Source organism: Podarcis bocagei, assembly GCF_964188305.1.
Source record: "Podarcis bocagei genome assembly, chromosome: 4".
NCBI classification, from domain to species: Eukaryota; Metazoa; Chordata; class Lepidosauria; order Squamata; family Lacertidae; genus Podarcis; species Podarcis bocagei.
The window spans coordinates 71,550,310-71,575,505 of NC_138128.1; the positions used below are offsets into that span (position 1 = coordinate 71,550,310).

Below are 25,196 nucleotides of genomic sequence, written 5' to 3' on the forward strand. Positions count from 1 at the left end.
TATGAAGCACTTGAGCCTTACTGTACTGCTAAAGGAATCCTCCTGTGAGCTGGGCAATGCTGGTTTGTTGCTTATACCTCTAGCCGGCATGATAGGTTGCACACTGGGAGATGGAGGTCTCCTTAGATGTAACAGTGGCCATTTTTCCTAGCGTTATTCTGCTTGATGGTGCAATTTGTAACATAAGGGGAAGGAGGGGAGTGCCTGCGTTGGCACAACTGTTGCACAATTGCCTTGTAGGGGAGTCATGCTGCACCTCAACTATCCGGCTATTGCTGCCCTGCAACCTTTCCATATGAAAGCCCCTGGATTTGAGAGAATTCTGGAGCACCCAAGTAAGTACTAAAATGTGGGTCTGAGACAGCACACTCTGTACTTCTCAGCCAGATCCCTCTCAGTTTACTCAGAAAGTAGCACCAGCTTCTGGCTCTCCAGCTCTCCCTGGAATCAGAGCAGTCTGTGCCTCTCTTATCAACTCCCATGGCCTGTAGCATGAACCAAACAACCTAGGCACATGGGTGATAACCAGAATCCTAAAGTTTGGCATTAACGTCAGACCCCAGCAGCCAAATTATATGACGTTTTATTGAGAACAAAAAAGGAAGAGGACAAATGGACAAAACAGATTGAAAATAAAAGGAGCTGACCAATGCTGACCTAGTTAGTTACAAACCTGTGTCTGGTCTCCTCATGAGTAACACAGCAAAGGTGGCCAGTTGCAGGTTTTTCTGATGGTCAGTGAAGATGGATCCTACGATGGAATGTAAAGGGCAAAAGGCAGCTCAGTTTTTAAGGACTTTCTCACCAACAATGGATTGAGTGACAGCTGGAGGTTTGAAATATCAAAGCACAGGTCACGTTTGGCCAGGTAGTGCAGGGGTAGGCAATCTAAGGCCCGAGGGCCAGATGCAGCCCAATCGCCTTCTCAATCTGGCCCACGGATGGTCAGGGAATCAGAGTGTTTTTACATGAGTAGACTGTGTCCTTTTATTTAAAATTCATCTCTGGGTTATTTGTGGGGCATAGGAATTCATTCATTCCCCCCCCCAAAAAAAATATAGTCTGGCCCACCACATGGTCTGAGGGACAGTGGACCGGCCCACGGCTGAAGAAGGTTGCTGACCCCTGAGGTAGTGTGATACTTGCTAAGAGTTGCAGAGACTGTAGACACCCCCTGGGGTAGGTGAAGATGGTTTTCGCTGATGTAAAACCCCATTGCATTTTTCTTCAACTTCCTGCTTGACAGAACCCATCCTGGGATTGTAGATTTAGGAAATAGGTGCCTGGGCGCTCTGGCAAAATGGAGGGAAAGAGAGCAAGGCTTTGCTTCACAACAACAATGAAAAATGTCGAAGCAACTTTTGAAAACATTTCACCTGCTTCACAGATTTTAAAAGAGGCAACAACAAAAGGCGTATCTTGGTAATGTGGCGGCAGGTCATGTACTGGTTTTGAGCAGGTTTTGGCAGCTTATTCATTTATTTTTCAGTGCATTTGTGTGCCAGTGCTTTTTCCTTCCTCTAAAAGCCACTTCCAGGGAAGATCAAGTTAAACAACTGAACTCGCAAATCTTAGCTCACACATCCTTTCTGTTGCAGAGAGGTGTTGGGAGTGTGTAATTTGAAGCAAAGATGTGTTATGGTGGAAGACAGTGCTTAATCTTATTGCTTCCTTGTCTATTTTATCCCCCTAAAGCATCTCAGGTTCCTAAACAACTCCAGATGTCTAGCACGGTGGAAATCTCAATAGTGTAGGTAATAAACGAGTATTTTTCACTTGTTTTGAATTTGGCACTGCAACATGACGGGCAAGGGTTTTCCTGACATCCAATCTTATTGTAGTCATTTGCAGATTGGTACAGTGGGAGACACTTTCTTGACCTCTCAGCCGTTGAGTTGGCTGGTGCTTCCTGGGAGGAGCAAGGCACTATCGAGGTCAGTGTGGTGCAAATGCATCTGCCAATCTGGTGCTCCTTCTGCACCAGCCACCACCCTCCTTCCTTCTCCTGGTAAGTAGCAGCAACTCACCTGTCAGGACATCAGGTCAGCACCTACATCCTACCACACCATCTGCCTTTGACCGTAGAGCTGTACAGAAGCCTCCTCTGAGATCAGCAGGCATAAGGAAGGTGCAGGTTGATAGAACAAGTCCCCGCTTCCACTGTTAGGGGGTGGGGAACTTCAGGTGTTGCTGAGCCACAACTTCCATCATCCCTTAACGGTAGTGATTCCTACATTGCAAAGGTTTGACTATATCAAACCATTGAGGTCCCTTCCAACTCTTACGATTCTATGACTCTAAGTCCAACAACTGGAGAGCAACAGATTTCTCACCCATGGGTTAAGTTAAGCTTCTGTATCTCAAGTTTATGGTCAAAGCTATATTGCAGGGCATTCTTCTTTACTGCCATTCCAGGGCAAGAATGATATCTATCAGTTGAGGAAAAGTCTGCCTGTTACAACAGAGATTATACTGCATACAGGAAATTGTGTGCTTATGTGATGATGACTGGCATACAGGTCGTCAACTCTATGTACATAAGAGGTACAATCACTGAGAATGTACCGCCACATACTGTGATCTATTGGATGAATGTTGTTTCCCACACAGAACTACCATCCCTGTATGCTTTTTGTAAAGCATGAGACATCTTGGTTTGGGCTTATCCATAAATGAAAGAGGCCCATACAGGCTGCCAGGCAAAAGTTAGCAAACAACGATTCACTCCTTTCAACTGGGAAGAAATCAGTTTCAACACAACAGTTCAAAAACTGAATAGTTATTTATTGTTCCAGAAGTACATTGCTCTTTTATACATATTTAATAAATGATACAGGATTTTACACATGTTCAGTATTTTACTTTATTTTTTAAGGACTTTTTCTCCATGCCCCTCCCTCGCCCCAAACACACATAAAATGTTCCTCTACAGGACTGCTTATCTTCTTCCTTTTTTAAAATGCTGCGTACAAAGAGGATAAAACAGGTTTGTTTTTGTTTTTTTTAAAAAAACCCAACGAAAATCAAAAATCAAAAATGTAATTGAGAACAGAAAGACAAAGGTGGGGGGAGAGAGAGAGAAAGAAAGAAAAACACCTTGGAGCATGCATCGATTCAGTCCAACATGCCATCGAGTGAGAGGAGGCAGCAACGGTCCCGTCTGCATTTCCACATCTGAAAGGCACCTGGCGTCTGGTTTATATTTATTTTGTACACTTTAAAACATGGTTTCTCCAGAAAGTGGGAGCCTCTCGCCTTGACACAGTGAGAAGTAGTGAACTGAAAGGAAACACCCGGCCTTTCTGCGAATTAAGCTTAGAGCCCTTCTGCAGCTTCCATCCTGTCTCCACAGTATTTATCACAGGATGATAAGAAAAGGCTGATTCCACTCCATGCAGGATGCAAGATCCGCTCGGCGGGGAGGGGGGGGCGGAACCGCCCAGTTGGTTTGCAAGAAGTGGAGGGTGATGGAGTGCCATTTCCTCAACTTTTAAAATAATAACAACAATAATAAAAAAGGAGTTTGCAATCTGCTACTCCGCAGAAACCCTGGCTCCTAGGCACCGGGGCGTTCTTTTTTAAAGCTACCAAAGAAAGAGAGGGCTTGTGAACCAATGTGGAACTCTGTGGTCTTCTGCTCTAGGCCTTTGACAAAGTCTCCAGACCAGGTGACTTCATGAAAGACACATCATTCACTCTGCTATGCAAACATCACATTTAATTATACCTGTCCTAATGCTTTTTCTGTAAAGAGTCATGGTTTTGAGTCAAGTACCCAATTTGATATATATTTAAACCAACCTTTGTGATTTGATTAATCCAGGTCACTACCAGATTCTGGGGTGGAAAGAGTAGGGGGAGACTTCGCTCCCTTAAGACTGAATATGAAAAATTCTCTCATGCAATATCACCATTTATATCTAGAAGTACATCCAGGGCAGTGGGACATGTTCAAGTTTAAGAATGTAGGAAGTCATTCAAAGTGTCAATTATCAAACGTTCAGGGCAAGGGTTATTCCGCTTGTGATATCGATAAAACTGATTATAGTGATGTAATCGTCCCATAAAGCAGAATGTCGGCTTCGTTTTCTTTTAAAGTAAAAAGCAGTTTCACATGAAGGTTACAAAAGAGACACACTAGGTCCAATCTAGAGTGCATGTTCATGTAGGGCCAATTGGATCAGCAGCCATAGTTTCATAAGATGGTGCTTTTTCCCCTTCTTCACTTTTTTTGATGCACTGTTATTATTTATTATTGGTATTTTGAAAGAGAAGTCTTTTAAAAAGCTGAGCAGGCTGCTGGTGCATCATCAAGAGGCAGACACTGCAAAGCCGGAAAAATATGCCCCCTATACATTCTGTTTATGAAATGCCGACTTTTTAATATATATTTTCATCCAGGAAGAAAGAACGTTTAAATGTGACGGTATTTGTCAAGCCCTTTGAAAAGACTTAACATCCCACAATGCCCGATCTTCTCGTTGAACACACTGACCCCTCCCCAGCCATGGTCCTTGTTCTGCTTTGAATGATTAAAAAGCCCTCCACCCCCGCAAGACCTCCCAGCTTCCACCAGCAATGCTTTAATTAAAGAGGCGAGAGCTATGAACCGTTTTGCCAAGTCTGCCAGGGTTCAGAGGACCTGGGCTGGTCAGTCTTTATCGCTGATTTGTCGGACAGGCAAGTGCACCTGCAAGGGGTCTCGAAGCCTCTTAAGATCCAATTCTGCCTGAAAATTAAGGGGGGAGAAAGCTATAAGAACCACATTTCGCCACAATGTGCTGAAATACACCCCTCCAGATGCTGCTGAATGACAAATCCCATCAGTCGCAGCCAGTTGTCAGGAATGATGGGTTCTGTCCCTCAGTAACATCTGGGGGGTTACAGGTTAACAACTCCTGCTGTAAGGTAATGTGATCTCTTTATTGTTGAGGTTATAACTCATAGAAATTTTATGAAAAATAAGTAGATGATACCATCTGAACCAACATCATTCAGCGCGGACACTGAGGTCTGGCTCCAAGGGCCTTCTGGCGGTTCCCTCACTGCGAGAAGTGAGGCTGCAGGGAACCAGGCAGAGGGCCTTCTCAGTGGTGGTGCCCGCTCTGCGGAACGCCCTCCCATCAGATTTCAAGGAAATAAACAACGTTCTGACTTTTAGAAGAAATCTGAAGGCAGCCCTGTTTAGGGAAGTTTTTAATGTTTGATGCTTTATCGTGTTTTTAATATTTGGTTGGGAACCGCCCAGAAACCTAGCCAGATGGTTTGATTAAATAATAATAATAATAATAATAATAATAATAATAATAATAATAATAATAATTATTATTATTATTATTATTATTACACAAGCACAATATTTATATGATTATTTACATATATCCAATTGAAATAAAAAATACCCAGCCCTAATTAAGTGCAATAATCCCCCTCCAAGTAGATTGAGCACTTAACCCCAAAGACTTAGCAATTTCAGTTGCAGCAATTGCGAAGTCAGTAACTTCCAAAGTGGCAGAAAAAATGGATTATCCCTCTCCTAGAGATCACACGCACCGCCCACCAGATAATGCTTATTTCCTGTATACAACGAACAACACTGCATTCTATAGAATCCAAGATTAATGTCAGGGGCAGAAAGAACAGCATTCATAAATGTAAGAAGGCTTGCCAAGTCTGTTTAAAAAAATGCTGGCAAGCCCGACCCTAATAGGGTCAAGGTATCAGATGTGCAGCCACGGTGTTAAGAGGAAGAGCCTTCAATTGGGCCAATTCTAAAGTTTGTTGGAATTATAGACCATGGTAGAGGTTGTTTTACTGACTAGACTAGGGAAATGATGGATACCTGGCAACTCTAAAAATCAGATACAATCCTAGTGCCAGCCCCTGACTATTTCCTCATCCCTACTCTTGTTCTCTTCTTCTATAAACATCAGTGAGCCACCCAAGGGAGTCCCACAAACTCACCATCTGCAGGTAATTTGTACAGCCATAAACCATGGATAGATTAGGTCATATTCCATGGGCACCTCACATGGCCATTAGTCACTCAGCTATCACATGACATTGAGGCACATGTTGGATTCTCAGCTGAGGCATGCCAGCTACATGAAACTGCCTCCAACAGTAGGCAAAAGGTTTAAGGTTTGGTAGCAACTACTGATAATCATCCACCGGGAAGAAGAGAGATTTGATGTGTGCAATCATTTAACGTGGCACCCAACAGACATTTACTCTTTTAGCCCCTGCAAGACAACAATTAGGACTTCCATTTCCCCACCTGCACTGTTGCAGGTTCAAATAAGCCATTTAAACTAGGGCAGGATACACCTAACCAGCACTTTCAGCAGAAGCCTTGAGACCAAAGACTTCCACTTCTACAGCAGGGATTTCCCCCCTTTCCGCCCTCTGCAGCCTCTTAATTTGGCTTGGGGAAGGGTTGGGAGAACCCTCAGAACGGTGTGGGGTGGTGGAGAGGGCAGACTGGAAGAGCACAATGTTGGATTCCACCTTTAGTATCTATGCCAGAATTATTAACACCTGCCATAATACGCAGCGCTTCATAATACATGGTGATAAGAGAATGTGGGAAAGTGCCTCACTCAGTTACCAAGATCCAACACTGGGATGGGATGGGAGGGTATCTTCCCACCCCACCCCCGTTAGTTGAAATTACTTTCATTACCTGAGCAATAGCATCCTTGAGTTGATTGTATTTTTCTAGATCAAAACGCGTCTTTCTGGCTCCTTTATGGAAAAATAATAAGTACTGCCTGTCTCTGGCATCTGGGTATACATACTCCTGTGCAATCAAAGATTGAATAAAAAAGAAAAAAGGAAGGCATTAATATATGAGGGTTGGGAAGAAAGGGGATAAAACTGTTGATTAATATTAATACTTGCATTGGCTAAATATAGGAAGTGGGCAATAAATGCATAACAGAATATTGACGCTTTTCTACAGCCATGAACTCAAGTCTGGTTATCAGCTAAAGAGTGATAAGCTGTGAAGTCTTTTTGGCCTATCACCCAGTTATCATTTTACATATTGCTAGATTCAGGTGAAGGAGTTAAGCTATGGCAAGGGGTTTGTTTTGTTTTGTTGTTGTTTTTTTTAACTTTTTGCCTCTTCTGGGATGTAGTAGCATGCAAGTTTTGACACCTTTGCTACTCTGAAAACGACAACTGTGCAGTGGTTCATCAGAGCAACAGAAGTAAACATATCTTTGGTTTATGGAGGAATTTGCTCATCTCAGCTAATGCTCAGTGAGTTATGTCTGTTGCTATATCTGTTATAAATTGAATGTTATACAGTGGAACCCTGGTTGTCAAATGTAATCCGTTCTGGAAGACCGTTTGACTTCCAAAACGTTCAACAACCGAGGTGCAAAGGGTTGTTGGCAAAGTCTATGGTGAAAACTGAGAAACGCACCTCAGAAGCCACTCGACTTCAGAGGTGCGTTCGAAAACGGAAGCAATTACTTCCGGATTTTCAGTGTTTGGCTTCTGAAATGTTCAGCTTCCAAGATGCTCCAAAACCGAGGTTCCACTGTATCTGTTATGTTCACACACACACACCTCATCGCTTAATGTTGCATATTTTTTGCCACATTATGATGGTATATGGATAAACCAGTCAAAGATTCAGAAGTACACAGGGTAGGCACCCTTGTTTTCAAGAAAAGAACAGCACAGATGAGGAAAAGTCATATTTATGAGAATGGGGTTTTCTGGACACCTGCTTATAAAGTGGAATGAAACCAAAAGCAAGCCTCACCTGACGCGTTACTACGAAGTATGCGTACATTGCCATGGCGCTGCCATATGTGATGAAGTAGGTCACTGGCTCCATAATGTCCCAAGAGTATTCCCACCAAGTGAGCCGGGCCAGAATTCCAAACTGCGTGGCCATGTAAGCTAGCCCACCCCAGAGCACCCAGGTGGTCCTCTTCTCTGCTTTCCGGCGGATTTCCATCCTAACCTGCAGGACAAAAACGTTCAGAACTACGTTGAGCTGTTGCTTCTCAACGAAGGTTAAATATGGAAATAAGCACATACAGTAGGATTGGTGTTTTCAATGCTGATATTATAACAATCCTTAAACAGAATGCTGTTTAACTTTGAAATCAATAAAATGTGTGTGTGTGTGTGTGTGTGTGAGAGAGAGAGAGAGAGAGAGAGAGAGAGAGAGAGAGAGAGAGAGAGAGAGAGAGAGAGAACATGTTTACAGTCGACTGAGTGGCTGACATTTCAAGTTCAAAATAACTGAGCTTCCATTCCTATTGTGAAACATTTCTTTCTGTTGACTACCAACCCCCTGCTGCATCCCTTTTCGTTTTGTTTACTATTTAAGACCATCATATAAGCTCTGTCTCGATATATAGATATAGAATGGGGGGAACCAGAAAAACATGTAATCATATATGTAAATTATACACATGCAAAGAAGGGTGCAAGGTGGGAGAGAAGCTGTCGTTGACCTGATTCATGCAACACGGTAAACCAAACTACAGTCATACCTTGGTAGTCAAACACCTTAGTTGTCGAACAAATTGGCTCCCTAACATCACAAACCCGGAAGTGAGTGTTCCGGTCTGCGCATGTTTTTTGGAAGCTGAAAGTCCGACGTGGCTTATGCAGCTTCCGATTGGCTGCAGGAAGTTCCTGCAGCCAATCTGAAGCTGCACCTTGGTTTTCGAACCTTTTTGGGAGTCGAACAGACTCCCGGGACAGATTAAATTTGAGAACCAAAGTATGATGGTATAGCTTACAAGGACTGCCCATAGGTATGCCTTAGTGTGTTGTCCAAGCTGGGACTTGTGGTTCAGCTTTCTCCTCACTAACCTAGAGTATAGCCAATAACAAACCTTGGTTACAGCTAATGGATAGCAAGCTGAGCTACCTCCTCATGGGGCCTTGGTGTTTTACATTCTGAAGGTAGCCTTGGTGTTAAGGCATAGGCTATACATGTTAAAGAGCAAGCATGATGGACAAACTAATGTGACAGCAACTGAGCTGATCCACTTACTTTCTTGGTGGTTTGTGATGGTGGAGCTTGAAAAATGACCCCACACAGTTTCAGAGTAATTTATTACAGGGGAGTACCAAAGGGCTGCAGTTTAGAGTTATCTCAACTTCATAGCACCACCAAAGGAATCGCTCTATGTAAACAAAGTCTGGGGGACAGGACCCAGGTGACTGCTGTGACATGTGCAATATATGCATAGCATGTTTCCATTGGCAAGGATCTTTATGTTTAAATCTGAACTGCATTGTGGATTTACCCTGAAATGCTTAATATTAGTGCCAAAAACTCATTTCGCAGATGAAAAATAACTCACTTGGAACCCATTTAATATTTCCGTGCTCTGACAAAGATCAGAAAGAATTGCATAAAGTAGGTTTCCCTTTAGGCTACAAATTCAACTAGCAACACAAAGCTATTAAGCTCTACTTTTTCAGCTACATTTATTGCTAGCTTACAATGCAATTTGTGCTATGCCATCGACTGAGCCACTCATCAAAGCAGCTTAGGGTGTCACTCAATGAAGAGAGGTTCTCACCTTCTCCAGGGGCGCTAGTTGCTGCTTGAGGTCTTCTAGCCGTCTAACGAGCTCCTTCTCCTTATTCAGCTGGTGTTCCTCGATACACAGTGTGGTATATAGCTGCTGAACCAATGTCTTCACATCATTCAGCGTGGTTGCATCTTCGTGGCTTAAGAGGTCTAAAGAAGCAAACAGGACTTTTTAACGTTCTGTTTTTCACAGTGGTTATGCCTCTAACAGCTTATTAGAACAGAAATGAAAAACTGCTCTCACTGCACTGACATTTACAGAACCAAATAAAATAAGAAAATGATACCCTGCTTCAAACAAAGGCTCAGCGGAGACTAATGCTTAAAGATACACACCAAATATGAATAACCATGTTCTTTTATGCTCGTTAATTCCGAACACTGGAATTAGGACTTTGCTTGTAATTGTGTGTTTGTTTATGTGTGTTGTGTGTGTGTAATCGAAAAAATATACTGGATCATTTTTCATCATCAGCAATAAGAGGAAGAGAAAGGTCTAGGGCTACTGATGAAAAATTAGCATAACTTTTGAAGCCATGTAAAAAACTATCCCTCCTGACCTTACCTTCCCAGGAAAAGCTGGGGGAAATGGAAATATATGCCATGTTTTTATTGAATATATTGAATTTATTAAATAGTTTTTTCTGCTTAAACGATATAAAATGCATCATTTGTAATTTAGCACATAAAACCGTACTATTTGGCATATTCCTGAAGTTTACAAAGCATTCTATGCAGATTCAGTCAGAACCCACTCTGCTTAAGTTCCACGCAGGTTTGCATCTATAAACATATAAATATATAAGGCTGCAATCCTATACCCACTCACTAGGCAGAAACCACTGAACTCACTGGTAATTACTTCAGAGTAAGGATGTATAGGACTGCACTGTTAGTTTTGTACGAGCTAATATGAATGTATATGTCTACACAATACACAGAAATTATTGCTCAAATGTTGCAGATTCTCTTCCATAAAAATCTTCATGCTGCACATTTTGAGTGAATAGAAACTCGTATTAAAAAGTAGCTCGCTCCTTCCAAAAGAGAAAATGTTTGAGAGCAAGTTTTTCCAAGATCCCCCAAAGTCTTTGGAAAAACTGGAAGGGGAGGTGTCACTGGGAAGTGGGGGGACGGACCCCTGAATTTTTTCAATGGTTTTCTGGACCTTTACATCTCTACCAAGTACTTCACTTTAATATTTCAAAGTCTAATTTTACTATAAGGCCATGACCTCACACTGTGTTCTCCTCTGCTTCCCTAAGGTAACCTGCATCTCCCACTGATACAAACAACTGGGTTCCAGTAACAAGGGTGCACAATGGTTTTGAAGAAGAGCCTAGGAACGTCTCCACCCCCATTGTGCTGCCCGGACACTGAGGCCCTGCGCTAATGGCCTTCTGGCGGTTCCCTCACTGCGACAAGCCAAGTTACAGGGAACCGGGCAGAGGGCCTTCTCGGTAGTGGCACCTGCCCTGTGGAACGCCCTCCCACCAGATGTCAAAGAGAACAACAACTACCAGACTTTTAGAAGACATCTGAAGGCAGCCCTGTTTAGGGAAGCTTTTAATGTTTAATAGACTATTGTATTTTAATATTCTGTTGGAAGCCGCCCAGAGTGGCTGGGGAAACCCAGCCAGATGGGCAGGGTATAAATAATAAATTATTATCATATTATTACTACTAGGGGAAATGAAAATGTAATAGGCCAAATGGAGGCGCCAGAATTTAGTACTCAATGTTTATTAATATCAGAGACTGTTTGGTCTAAATCGGGTCTTCCTCACAGAGGGCACGTGTTGCGGTGAGATCAACGTGACTGACCCAAGGTTGTGGGTGGGATCGTTTGGATAGCCACAACACCTGATTGGTGGTCCCTCATTGCTGGGTTCAGTTTGGCCAATGGGAAAGAAGCTGGTTTGAGGGACCTATTTATACCCATGCACGTGTCGCAGAGTTTCCTCTTTTCGCTCGTGCATCGGAACACCTGCTCACCTCTCCCTATATTTAGGGTTTTTTTCAGCAACTGACCTTGCTATGTTGTGTGTCGTCTGTCATTGGGACAGGGGCACAGTAGGAATTCCCCCACTTGACTGATTGGCCATGGCCATTTGGGTTTTGCCTGCTGCATAGCAAACCGTCACAACTTGTAAGGTTGTGGATAGGCACTGGTTCAAGGTGGATAGGAATGCGGAGCTGTGCCGATCCCTATGTGAAGGGTATTCCATTAAAGGAATCCAAGGACTCAGATTGGTTTGGTCAACCCCCGATAGGGGGTTGTGCCCATGCCTGTGTCCCGGGGAGCATCTGGGGAGTGGACAGAGTCTGCTCCCAGGCTCTTGACCTTCCCCAGGTGTTTACCCTTGGCTGTCCTATGATGCACCCTGGGTCAGCGCTACCTACCGTGGGCGTAGGGAGCTAGTTGAAACAGAGCCTATCCAACCACTCACTTATCTGTAATCAATAAAGTTGTGGCCTAAATTCTGCCAAAAACCAAAACAAAAATTTGAGTCAAATGTGTCTTTATTTATTGGCGAGGTCTTGGGATCTGAACACGCAAATCAATTTAAGGAAGCTATAGTGAACTGGTACTTCATGCACAAATTAATTAGGATAATCAAGTCTGAGAGGGCAACAAAATCAACACTTATCTGATATTTCATATTGCATAGCGGCCTACTGTAACAACATTCTTTCAATATTACTGTTTACAAGTTTGTACATTTATCAAACGGTTAATGTTAATGTTGTTAAGGATAATGAAAACACCTTTGCTGAGTTTCTACCTAACAATTAGATATTGTAAATTTTGTCAAGACAACGCAAACTAAAATATATAGAACCTTGCAAGCAGTAAATTTCAGCACACAGTCTTCAGGTTTAGCTTGCCTTTGTTAATTCTCAGTGAATCTACAAAACAAGCCAAGTTTGACAGACATCAGTTCAGCAGAGATGGAGGCAGCACAACATTTGAACCACAGCAATACCTGCAAGCTCTAATCTTCTCTGTCAGTACACACAAAAAGTATAAATACAAGGGTTTTATTAACTACAATGTGTGTTTATATTAATATGCTTCAATCTAACCAAGAAGCATGTCAAACTAATTTGACACGTGAGGGGAGAGACTTCATTAGGCAAGGTCTTCTTCCACCTTGCCTTGCCTTGCCCCACCCTCCAGTCTCTGCTTCTCAATTTGTATTGTATTATTTTACGCACTGTGGCTTGCCGCTGTTTTATTGATTGTAGTTTAGAAATTATTTATTGTAATTGTTAAGAGTAGGTTTCTGTTTAATTTTTATATGTTGATATTTATTATTATTTTATACTATTCTAACGGGACGCAGGTGGCGCTGTGGGTTAAACCACAGAGCCTAGGACTTGCTGATCAGAAGGTTGGTGGTTCGAATACCTGTGACGGAATGAGCTCCCGTTGCTCGGTCCCTGCTCCTGCCAACCTAGCAGTTTGAAAGCACGTCAAAGTGCAAGTAGATAAATAGGCGGGAAGGTAAACGGCATTTTTCGTGCGCTGCTCTGGTTCGCCAGAAGCGGCTTAGTCATGCTGGCCACATGACCCGGAAGCTGTACGCCGGCTCCCTTAGCCAATAAAGCAAGATGAGCACTGCAACCCCAGAGTCAGTCATGACTGGACCTAATAGTCAGGGGTCCCTTTACCTTTATACTATTCTAATGATTGCTAGATGTTACTTTATTTGATGTAGGTTGCTTATTTTAAAGTTATGTTTTATTATCACATTTTTGCATTGCATTAGATTGTTATAAGGTGTACATTCTTTGTTTCTTCAGCTTGTAAACCACCTTGGGTATTGTAAGATAGAAAGATGGTATACAAATCAAAAGTGATGATGATAAACCATGCACAAGTGAAAAGTGATGGAACTGGTACAGAATCGGGTAGTAGTACACTTCTTAAGAAACAGATCTGATGTTCAGGTTTACAGGCCTAAAACTACTGCTGTTCCTACAATATTTAGCACCATGAAGAAATTGCTTCTCTATGTTCTGAGAAAGTTTTTATGTCTGGGTTTAAATAAAACTAAATTCCAGCTTATGCCTCCTACATTAGAAACGCAGTCACAGTTACATATTAATGTTCTAAAAATGGGTACTTTTTATACCTAAAGAGAAGTTCCTCCATGACAGAACATGTGAAAGACTAAATCAGTCTTCCTTGACCTGGGGCCTTCCAGATGTTTTGAACTAAAACTCACTATCCCTTCCTATTGGCCATGCTATATTTGGAGGGCAGGAGGTTGGGGAAGGCTGGAAGATTCAAAGGGCCCTCACAGTCCACACAACATTTTATTAAAGGTCTTATTGTTCCCTGAAATTGAACCAAGACCTCTTTGGTCTCATCAGTATTTTGCAACAGCTTCTCTTTTCAGAAGTATGATGAACCTTTCGCTCCTTATTATTACACAGGACCTCCCCTGTTATTTGTGGGCACAGCCATGCAATCATTTTTTTGGTGACATTCCATTTTTAAGAATTTCACAGATAAGTTCCAGCAAACAGCAAAACCAAAATCTCAGAAGTGCTTGACATTGTGAAGAGCACTTGGCTTAAACTCCTAGGCCAAATCAAGACCCAGGATTTCAGCAGATGGTAGGTGAAGTTGCCAGTTAATCGTTTTTGCTGCCTTTTTAAATATTCAAAGTCACAGTTGCCACATGGCTGATAGCATAGTTTTATTAATATTCCTGGTTTTTGCTCTAGTGATGTGCTGCATTTTGGAACCGAAAATTCACCACTACTTTTGTTCCACAGCAGAGAGGAATTACAGTTCACACAAACTGAGAAGTGTTGGTGCTTCTACTGATTAGCATCACTCTCTCTATCTCCCCATGTTCTATTACACACCATTCTTGAGGTTCCCCTGACCTTCAGGAGCAGCTTCTCAGGATGTGCTGGGGGACTGCAGTGGGGAGGTAGGAAGAGATGGAAAAACCCTGTTCCATTAGCAGAATACTGCTTGCTGTTCTTTGAACTGAAGTTCGTGTGTGTTGCGTTGGCACTTCCCAAAGAATCCTTAGTAGACTAACAAGCTGCCTTATACAGTGGAACCTCGGTTTTCGAACGTAATCTGTTCCGGAAGACTGTTCAACTTCCGAAACGTTCGAAAACTGAAAGCAGAAGCTTCAGTACAATAGGGAAACTCAAAATGGAAGCCGGGCGGCACATTCGGCTTCTGAAAATTGTTCAAAAACTGAAGCAGTTACTTTCGGGTTTTCTGCATTCAAAAGCCGAAATGTTCAACTTCTGAAACGCTCAAAAACCGAGGTTCCGTGGTAGTAACAACAATGTGTACACCTGGAAGTCAAGTGATCAATACACCTGCCATACATTCAGTGATCTATATGGGGTGTCCCGTCCCCCCAGCATACTTTATCCTAGAGGAATCTCTTATAAGAGAGGACATTAATTTGCCACCTGGATCGTGGATTTTCTCTACCAGATTGTCTGTCATTTCTTTAAGTTGAAGTCCTTTTTATAGAAACTGAGATTTTTAAAAAATTAAGGATGAGAAGTATGAATGAGAGGAGGCCATAAGAATGGATGTGTGTAGCGGAGGGGTGGGGGTGGCAGAGACGTGACTGGAGACTTGGGGGGGGTGGAGCAAAGAACTAGGCAAGTCACAATAGTTCTGCCTTAGAGATTCTGGAGAAGCTGTTGGAATGTTTTCACAGTTATCTTCACATCCTGACGGTCAGGGAAAGAATGATCTGCTCAGAATTCTGAATGCATAAGTTTGTGGAAGATGAACCATCAACTAGTCTTTTTCAGTATGGATGAAATGATCTTTTTAAAAATTGCTAGATGGAGGATTTCCCCAAAAATAACTTCTGGAAATACATCCCAACTGCATGAAGTCGTTACCTCTCTTTGGTGGACGAACATGGTAAGTCAAGTCATTAATTACTAGTTTGAAATCATCCAGGAGTAGGAGATCTATGCCTGTTGAAGAGGCAACACGTGTCCCATCTGAAAGGGGAAAGAGGGAAAAGATTTTATTAAGAACTATCCAGAAATTAATATCAATGTACTGCATTCTAGTGCAAAACAGTGTAGAATACTTTGTAAATATATATATATATTAAATTCACAACACATTTCCAGGAGTACAAACCACAGCTTCAAATTTGTAAAACGAAAGCTTCCCAAAATATGAGGTGTCCTTGATATGTGTGAATTGCAATGGCAGGCCTATGTCTCAGAATGTTCCCAAAATGGTTTGAAGTGGGGTAGGATTTAAGCTGGAGTAGCAGCAATTTGGGATGTTGAACCCCACTCTCTGCCTAAGTCTTTGTCACAACCAGTATTCTAGCACACAGGTTAACACCATCCTTATGTAGAGCTAGCCCATTTGTTTGTTATCCGCTTGGTAAACTATAGTTTGTGGCAAAACTATAGTTTCCTGCATTGCATCTCTCCTTTTTCCAATAATCAAAGAAGATAGAACCTAGAACCTAGAACCAAACTCTACAGGCCTAATAGTAGGCAGCACAGAATTAAATACTTACGTTCTAACTACCTCATCTAGAAAGCAGTTTATATCACAAGACCTGCTACTCCAAAGAAGAAGAAGAAGAGTTTGGATTTGATATCCCGCCTTTCACTCCCTTTAAGGAGTCTCAAAGCGGCTAACATTCTCCTTTCCCTTCCTCCCCCACAACAAACACTCTGTGAGGTGAGTGGGGCTGAGAGACTTCAAAGAAGTGTGACTGGCCCAAGGTCACCCAGCAGCTGCATGTGGAGGAACAGGGAATCAAACCCAGTTCACCAGATTACGAGTCTACCGCTCTTAACCACTACACCACACTGGCCAGTACCGTAGTTAATTGTAGCCACAAGAAACCAAGTACAGTGGTACCTCGGGTTACATATGCTTCAGGTTACATACGCTTCAGGTTACACACTCCATTAACCCAGAAATAGTGCTTCAGGTTAAGAACTTTGCTTCAGCATAAGAACAGAAATCGGGCTCCGGCGGCGTGGCGGCAGCAGGAGGCCCCATTATCTAAAGTGGTGCTTCAGGTTAAGAACAGTTTCAGGTTAAGAACGGACCTCTGGAACAAAGTAAGTACTTAACCCGAGGTACCACTGTATCCTTTTTATTAAATGAGCTTATACATTATGAATCTTAGGTATGCCTAAGAAAACATCAAAGAGCCGACATTTTCTAGAGTGGGGATTATCCTCACCCCCACCCTCAACATAACAGTTTTACAAGACATGTGAAATACTGCTAATATGATATAACATCCATATCAGTTTTACAAGCAGTTTTGATGAAAATGCCTTAACAAACTAAAGGAACTGTAAGCACAGAAAACAAGTGCAGAATCTAACATTGTATTGTAGGTGTTCATCCAATTGCTTCAGTAATGCTGAGTGGTACCTGGTGAGTAAATGGCAACCCGGTCGATTCCCCGGTCTTCTGCTTGTAGTTGCCGTAAGAATACCCCAACAGAATCCGATATAGGCTTAAGTGTAAACTGGCACCGCTCACGCCGGGATGGAAGATTCACAGATATTACAGGTAACCCGTTTTGATAAACCACTGTAACGTCTGGGGCAGGGAAGCAGACATTCAAAACAGATTACTTCAAGTATATCATGTAATTTAAAATAAACACTATTACTAAATTCATAAAGCAGAGGTTCCAGCAGCTGGTTCTAGGACTCATTTGGGGGAACTTAAAAGTTTGTGTGCAACAGCAATGCCATTCTCAAAAGCAAAAAATAAAATGCCACATAGACTTTCCGATCTACAGAAAACAACACCAGTAACAAGTATCTGTCTTGTTATTCAATGGCCCATGTAAGATGCTTCAATATTTGGGCAAATAATTTTTAATTCTCTTTAAAAAAATACCAACACAAAAGACACCCAACAACAATAATAAACATTCATCTATAACTTGGTCTTTGGCTGATTAAACCATCTATGGTCTTTTAAATGTGTTTGTAGGAGAGGGGTTATTGGTTGTTGCTGCTATTATGGTATTTTGTGTCTTCATTTTGTATTTTTATGCTGTAAACTGCCCTGTGATCTTCAGACGAAGGGTGGTGCATAAATTTAATAAATAACAATAACATTCAGTGCCGGGAGCTTTCCGCCATCTAAGTGAAGAAATGATTCTTTTTGCATTTTAAAAAATCTCTCTATTGAAAATACCATGTTAGTAATGAAATTATAGGGACTTGGGTAGCGCTGTGGGTTAAACCACAGAGCCTAGGACTTGCCAATCAGAAGGTCGGCAGTTCAAATCCCCACAAAGGGGTGAGCTCCCGTTGCTCGGTCCCAGCTCCTGCCAACCTAGCAGTTCGAAAGCACATCAAAGTGCAAGTAGATAAATACCGTATTTTTTGCACCATAACACTCACTTTTTTCCTCCTAAAAAGTAAGGGGAAATGTATGTGCGTGTTATGGAGGGAATGCCTACGGGTGGCATGCCTACAGATTTTCCTCCTCTAAAAAATACGTGCGTGTTATGGTCGGGTGCGTATTATAGAGCGAAAAATACGGTAGGTACCGCTCCGGCGGGAAGGTAAACGGCGTTTCCGTGCGCTGCTCTGGTTCACCAGAAGCGGCTTAGTCATGCTGGCCACATGACCCGGAAGCTGTACGCCGGCTCCCTCAGCCAATAAAGCAAGATGAGCCCCGCAACCCCAGAGTTGGCCACGACTGGACCTAATGGACAGGGGTCCCTTTACTTTAATGAAATTATAGAAATCTCACAATTCATTCTTAATGGCCGATTTTTTCTTGAACTCAGTTTTAACATGGTACTATTGGAAATAGCTTAATGTATCCCCAAGGTTTTGAAATACTTTTCTCTTTGGTTAGCATTTTAAACTCCCTCCCTCTCCCTCTCTCTGTAGTTTAAAAATGCGAGTTCACTACTAAGTAGAAAATCATTTCAAAAAAATTAGCATACTTAAAATAAGTACAGAACAGTTCTGACTGCTGATCTGGTTCAACTATTTTTTGGTGGGGTAACAGCCATGTTTCAAGTGCCCAAGTGGACAGTGGGCAGGACACTTCAGGTTTCCCATCAGTATGACAGGTACACATTCTGTGACACTAGATAAAAACAAGGGGAAATATAAACTCAATACACACAGCATCTAGCTGACTCTATCTTACAACAGCTCTAATAATTCAGTAACATTTTAACAATGGGGCGATGCCAGAGGTTTGACTACATAATTCAGAGGCTACAGCTTCTGTTGGAGGTCTGTGAAGGGAGAGGGCGAAGGTGTTTTGTTTTTAAAAGAATTGTTCTGGCTAGCTGAAAACCTCACTGGCTTTTTGCCGTGCACAATGTTTCTGTAGACTCTACATTGACCTCAGAACTCCTTTGCAACATTCCCAGGACCAGATGTCCCTCAGCCAGAGAGTTGGGAGAGGCCATTTTGAGCAACTACAGCCTCAACTCCTCTTACGCAAATACAGCTAAGGAAACTGGGGCAACAGCCGCCATGAATGTCTTTAGTCCGGAATTTACACATTTTTGGAGAGGACACGAACCCACAGCAAAGAAAACCAAAGCCTGTCACTTTAAGACCACATATGCATACTAGCCATATTGGTTTCAAACTCAAACTAAGATGCAGGAAACGCTAAAGCTCTTATAAGTATCAGTTGTGAAAGGTACCGTACATATGCAAAGCAAAGAAGAAAAATGAATTTAAAAAAGGAAAATGGAAGTGATATGTTTCAAGTTGGTTTTTGAAGCAAAAGTCCAAATGCAGCTACGCATCATTCTGAATCTCTGCAAGAAGAATTCTGACTGACCTTCAAGGCATGGAGTTGACCTTGAAAAGGTAGCCCTAAACAAGGCTGGTAAAGTGACATGAAGTCACAAAGAACAAAACAAACAATGGGAAAAGATCCTCCTCTAATTTGAGAATGGGCAAAAAGAGAAAAAGGTAAGTGGCAAAGAAAATCACGTACCACTGCCTTCTTGCAACAAAGCAGAGTAGGTAAAGGTATTTATTTTAACCAGCAAACCATTTCATCAAATTTTGAAGTGCATCTGCCTACAAGTGAACCTCATTTGCCACAATTTCTATGGGGGGGGGGGAATACTGAGGCACACCCTTGATTTTAAAAAATACCAATACAGACACACAATCTTTGAGCATTGGGGTAGGAATCTTGTCTTGAACAAATTTATTTATTGTACTCACCATCAGAGGGCACTACAGTACTGCAATAGACTACTCTCATGGTCTGCCAAGGAGGAAGCCTTTGGTGTGCCTAGGAAAGGAAAACAGGAAGGAAATATTTATTAAGAAAAACAGCAAGTGCTAGGTTATTTCAGATGACCCATGCCAGGACACCAATCTAGCAACATCCTACTGTAGGGAAGACAATGAACTGGTAGAACCTTTCAGGAGATATACTTCTTGTTGCCATCTGTCATTCAGTATGGATACAGTTCACGAGCCAATTCCCATACCTTACAATTTTTTGCTCATCTGAATTTAAAGCCAGGGGGTGGAGGGAGAGAATGGAATTCTTTGCAAGTCACAAAATCTTTAAAAAGTACTATAAGCAGGGGGGGGTTTTTCAGCCGGAACTTAGTTCCAGCACCTCTCAGGTGGGCGCCATTTCCATTCTAAGAGAACAAGGGAGGTGTTCATGGTGAGTTCTGGCACCCCCTTTTCTAGAAAAATAGCCCTGATAGGAATTAATTTCCATTTTAAGTCAAGGGCGTGAGTGTGCTAACAGGCTGCAAAAAGATTCAAAATGCAAAACATTATCTAAGAAAGAAGCACAGCAATAAGAGTGAATCGCCAGCACCCAGAATCAAAGTGATACCGGTACATCTTTTAGGAAACCCAGCAGAAACAACTAAAAACATTTTGGTACATTTTATACAAGCAAACGGGCAGAAGCAGAGACAGAGGAAAATGTTTGCAGGCTGAAAGACTAACTACCTTAGGGAATGCTTAAGCAGGACTCCTTAGAAATATTGGTTAATCCACACCAATTGCACATTTCTGTCTTGAACTGCTTATTCAAACAACCGCATACAACAACAGAATTCACATACAATTCCACGTAAAACCTGCTGCATCTGTTTCACACTTAACTTATTTAATTAGGAAATCTGAATTTCATTCTGATGGAGCCATAATGGCACAATTACTGAATATTCCCACAAATGGCGGTTAATAAATTAATTTTAAAATCTTTTTATGGTCATGGCCATCTACTTACTGCAAAATGCATGGACAATATTGCTAAACCCTGACCTTCAGCCATTGCAATCTAAATCTTCATATAAAATTTTAAAAGCCTAACTATTCTATGAAGCTTACAGCTGCACTTTTATCTTAAACTTCTCCATGCAGCAGCAAGGCTCCTTTTGAAAAGTGCTTACTTGCAAATAAGGATATTTAGGACTACGGCTTTTAAATTTCTAAATTAAATTATTAATAGAAGCCATTAGTTTTCAGGAGCTTCGCAGTGTGTTAAGCCCATACCTATAGCACCTCTAACGTGTTGTTCAGTGTGAAAAAGAAAAGGTGACTTGGAATATGGTAGCTGATGTTTACCTTGAAACAGTACATTGTCAAATATCTGTGATAAGTTCTTCTCTCTGAAGTAAGGGCATGCAATAGATGGGGCTACTTCCACAACTGCGGGTAAGGGAATGCAGTTTTCCTAATCTCAGAAAGAGCCTTGCAATCTTGAATAGACCACTCGGATGAGCAGCTTGCTACAGAGGGGACTGCAGCAACATCTGCACTGACTCAGCCTGGAGCTCCTTAAGAGAAAAGGATGGCTCATTACTTGAGTTGCCAGCGAACATCCTCTTGTTGCTCTGCATTAAGGTAGGAATCAATTTATTCAGAGGACACCAACTAGCTACTTGGATAGAACAATTTCCCTCTTCCATTTCCTAAGTACAATGCTGTATATAGAGGAGATTGCTCCAATATGCTGTAATTACCATGCTACCACACATCAAATGGCTTCACTGAACTACCCAAACTGACACATTTCCTGTACTCAAAATAAAAAAAATCCTTCCCGTAGCACCTTAAAGACCAACTAAGTTAGTTCTTGGTATGAGTTTTCGTACGTTAACTTTTCTTCTGCCATGCTATGGCTGCCTCATACATTTTAGAATGGATGGTAGTGGGGGTGGTTCTATTTTGCACTGCATTGCTGTACTTTCCAGCGCTGGTTTTTCTAAATCTTTTTTATTAATGGACCACTGCCACCAACACCAGCATCAGCATACCTGCAGATATACAGGTTGGCAAACATGTAGATATTTCCTTCAATAAGTTCGCTATTATTGCTGGGTAGGGGACATAGGAAGCTACCTTATACTGAGCCAGACCATTGACCTGTCTAGCAGAGTAATGTGTCTTCACTGATTGACAGTAGTTCTCAGGGTCTCTGAAAGGGCACATTCCCAGCCCTTCCTGGAGATGCTGGGGACTGAATCAGGCCCCTTCGGGGTGCTCTACCACTGAGTAATGGCCCTGCCCCCCAAACAGTTGGTTGGTACTCATTGCTGCGTCTCCAATCCCTCAAGGCACAACCAACTGTTTGCTGTTGGAATGAGTGGAACCGTAGATACTCTTTCATACGTGATGGTTGGTTTGTTAACAATTGGCTTCCTGCACTGCGTAGGAGACATCCCAAGTGGAAACAACTGACAGGGGTTCATTTGCATGATATCACTATACATGGGACAAGGTCCCGTTCAGGTGTAAATTTGTGAAGTTCTATAACCATGAGGGGTGGCACCCTGAAATATTGTATTCAGGCTACTGATGGAACCACACTCTGCCTTGATTTTATAAAATCTCAATTTCTTTGAACTAAACCTTTTGGCATTTGCTCCAAATTTTGCTTCAGCCCATTTTGCAGAAGACCTATAAGGTTAAATACAAAAAAGGGTATGTATCTGTACAAGATCGGCCACTGAAGGCTATCATGTTAAAAGTCATTGGATATAGTCCTAAATTTCATAGCTACTCAAACAAACCATACATACTTTCAAATGTCTAGTTTGTCCACACTACACAACTGCGATCCAGCTTGATTTATATTATATTCACTGCTACAGCCTCTGTTGTAGTAATGCAATAGTGAATATGATGCTCGTGCAAGGTGGATCTAGAAATAACAGACACTCCTATTCCGTCTGGACTGGAGTTTCAGATTTAAAATAGCACGGGTCTGAAATAATCTCCTTTGTGAAGGCAAAAAGTTGATCCCTCCAGCTTGCTACCTCTTTTTCATTTGATTAACATGCATTCTCAACCTACCAAAATTCTAATTGACAAAGTTATTGCTACTTATTTCCAGTAATCTTCCTTGCTACACTTTATTTGCTCTGTTGGACTATCTGAAACTGCCTGAATGGGCTCTTCTCTCTTCATGCAGTTTTGCAGCTGTTATCCCAACTAGCCTAGAGCCTCTGCTTAGGTACATATGTTTGCCTGATGGAAACAGGGAGGCAGAATCATTAATTCTCTCTCCACGTGGGTTCATATATCCGTAAACTAGATTGAGGCTGTGGCACCTGCTTTCCTATAAAATGTTCTTAAGAAGAGAAAAGATTGAAGCTATGCATGTGATCAGCATATATAGCTGTTGATATCTAACTGTTGGTCACTTATTGCAACGTGGTACAACAGGTCCTGTTTTGAAAACAGCAGTACAGTGGTACCTTGGTTTAAGCACAGCTTAGTTAATAATAATAATAATAATAATAATAATAATAATAATAATAATAATAATTTATTATTTATACCCCGCCCATCTGGCTGGGTTTCCCCAGCCACTCTGGGCGGCTTCCAAAAGAATATTAAAATACTATGATACATCAAACATTAAAAGCTTCCCTAAACAGGGCTGCCTTCAGATGTCTTCTAAAAGTCTGGTAGTTGTTGTTCTCTTTGACATCTGGTCAAAGAGAACAACAACTACCAGACTTTTAGAAGACATCTGAAGGCAGCCCTGTTTATGAACAACTTGGGTTAAGAACGCTGCAAACCCAAATGTAGGTGTTTTGGTTTGTGAACTTTGCCTTGGAATAAGAACATGTTTCGCTTCCTGTTGAGTGTGTTCCATTTGTAAATTGAGTCCTCTGCTGCAATGGGAAAGCATGCCTTGGTTTAAGAACACTTTGGTTTAAGAACGGACTTCTGGAATGGAAGTTCGTAAACCAAGGTACCACTGTAGTACAGTAAGACGTAATCAAGGGACTTGAGATGCAATGCACGTCTGTTATCAGGTCAATTTATGCTACACCTTCACAGAAATGATCCAATCTCCATTTTTCTTTTCTTACTTAACAGCAATAAGGCCACTTCCTGGAAGAAACAGCACGTTTCTTCACTACAGTGTTACTCAAAGAAACATGAGGAAGTTCTTCTGATGGCAGCTCAGTATACAAGGCACCATACTATCAAGATGGGAATTCACCTGGGAACAATATGTAACCCAGGCATGATATGAGACCACCATCTTACTGAAGTTGGGAAGCACATGAATGCCACTTTGGGTTCTATGACGGAAGAAAGGTGAAATATAAACATAAGAAAATTAATAAATAAATCCACTCTTTGGAAGAGGAATGGGATACACGTGTGATAAACAGCAAGGGATTTTTAAAAATCTATCTTGCATCCCAAAGGATTTGAGCATCCTGCACAGATACTTAAAATTTCAAACACTAAACAATGGGGTATCTTCCCCATCCACAGATAGGGTGCTGCTGAACATGAGAATACCAGAATTTCCATGCAGGATGTCACCATAAAAGTCTATTTAATCTAGCTTTACACAGAGGTGCAGGTTAGTTTAATCAGTCTTCCACAGTGGCCAGTCAGGTGTCTCTAGAGAGTCCACAAGCAGATCAAGATAGATAAAGCCATCTCATTTATTCCCACCCTCTTTTTTTTTTTACAGCAAATTTGCACGCTGCTTTTCCACACAAAAATGCCCATTGTGTCTGAAATAAAATACACAGTATCAAAAGCAATCAAATGCAGTGCGAATGACAACAGTAACAAAAACTAGGTGCAGACAGAAAAGGCATATAATGCAGACTAATTAAATAAAATTTGAAAACATCTGCCAGGACAGATGAGTTTTCAAAAGGTAGTGGACAATCATTAGCGGATGGCAGAGAGCTCTCTTGTGGAAGAGTTTCACAGCCTGGGAGCAAACAGAGAAGGCTATCTCCTGCACCTCATTACTAGAGATGCCTCAGAAACTGATGGGGTACACAAAAGAGCATCCTTAACAGAAGTGTGGGTTCCTATGGGAGGACACAGCTCTTTAGGGATCCAAAACAATTTGCGGCTTTAAAAGTTAACAACCAGCACCTTGAGTTGAGTCTGGAAATGGAGTCACACCAGTTGCTACTGTAACAGTTACTGCAGAACTGCAGCAGCAGCAAGTTGAGCAAGGTAGCTTCCTAGCAGCAGCCCCATGTAGAGAGATCTTTATAGTAGTCGGAAGTGAAGGTAAACAACTACAACCACGTCACTCGACACCTTGATCAAACCTATTTTGTCTAAAAGCAGGCACAGCCAGTATACCAATCTTGTGTTGGGCAAA

The 25,196-nt window shown here is 41.8% G+C and overlaps 1 protein-coding gene across 2 annotated transcripts in view; it reads right to left on the reverse strand.

Moving 5' to 3' along the window:
• Positions 1–2,763: 2,763 nt before the first annotated feature.
• Positions 2,764–25,196, reverse strand: part of MCU (mitochondrial calcium uniporter) — an 85,238-nt gene continuing 62,805 nt past the window's right edge. The window contains exons 2-8 of one of the 2 annotated variants that reach the window (XM_081189782.1): positions 19,790–19,859; positions 16,992–17,162; positions 15,470–15,574; positions 9,561–9,721; positions 7,775–7,978; positions 6,683–6,799; positions 2,764–4,725 (exon numbers count right to left, since the gene is read on the reverse strand). In XM_081189782.1, coding sequence (XP_081045908.1) covers positions 4,603–4,725; positions 6,683–6,799; positions 7,775–7,978; positions 9,561–9,721; positions 15,470–15,574; positions 16,992–17,162; positions 19,790–19,859 — 951 coding nt within the window. In that variant the 3' untranslated portion in view covers positions 2,764–4,602. Of the gene's footprint in view, positions 4,730–6,682; positions 6,800–7,774; positions 7,979–9,560; positions 9,722–15,469; positions 15,575–16,991; positions 17,163–19,789; positions 19,860–25,196 lie in introns of both variants that reach the window. The other variant, XM_081189783.1, reaches the window with a different exon arrangement.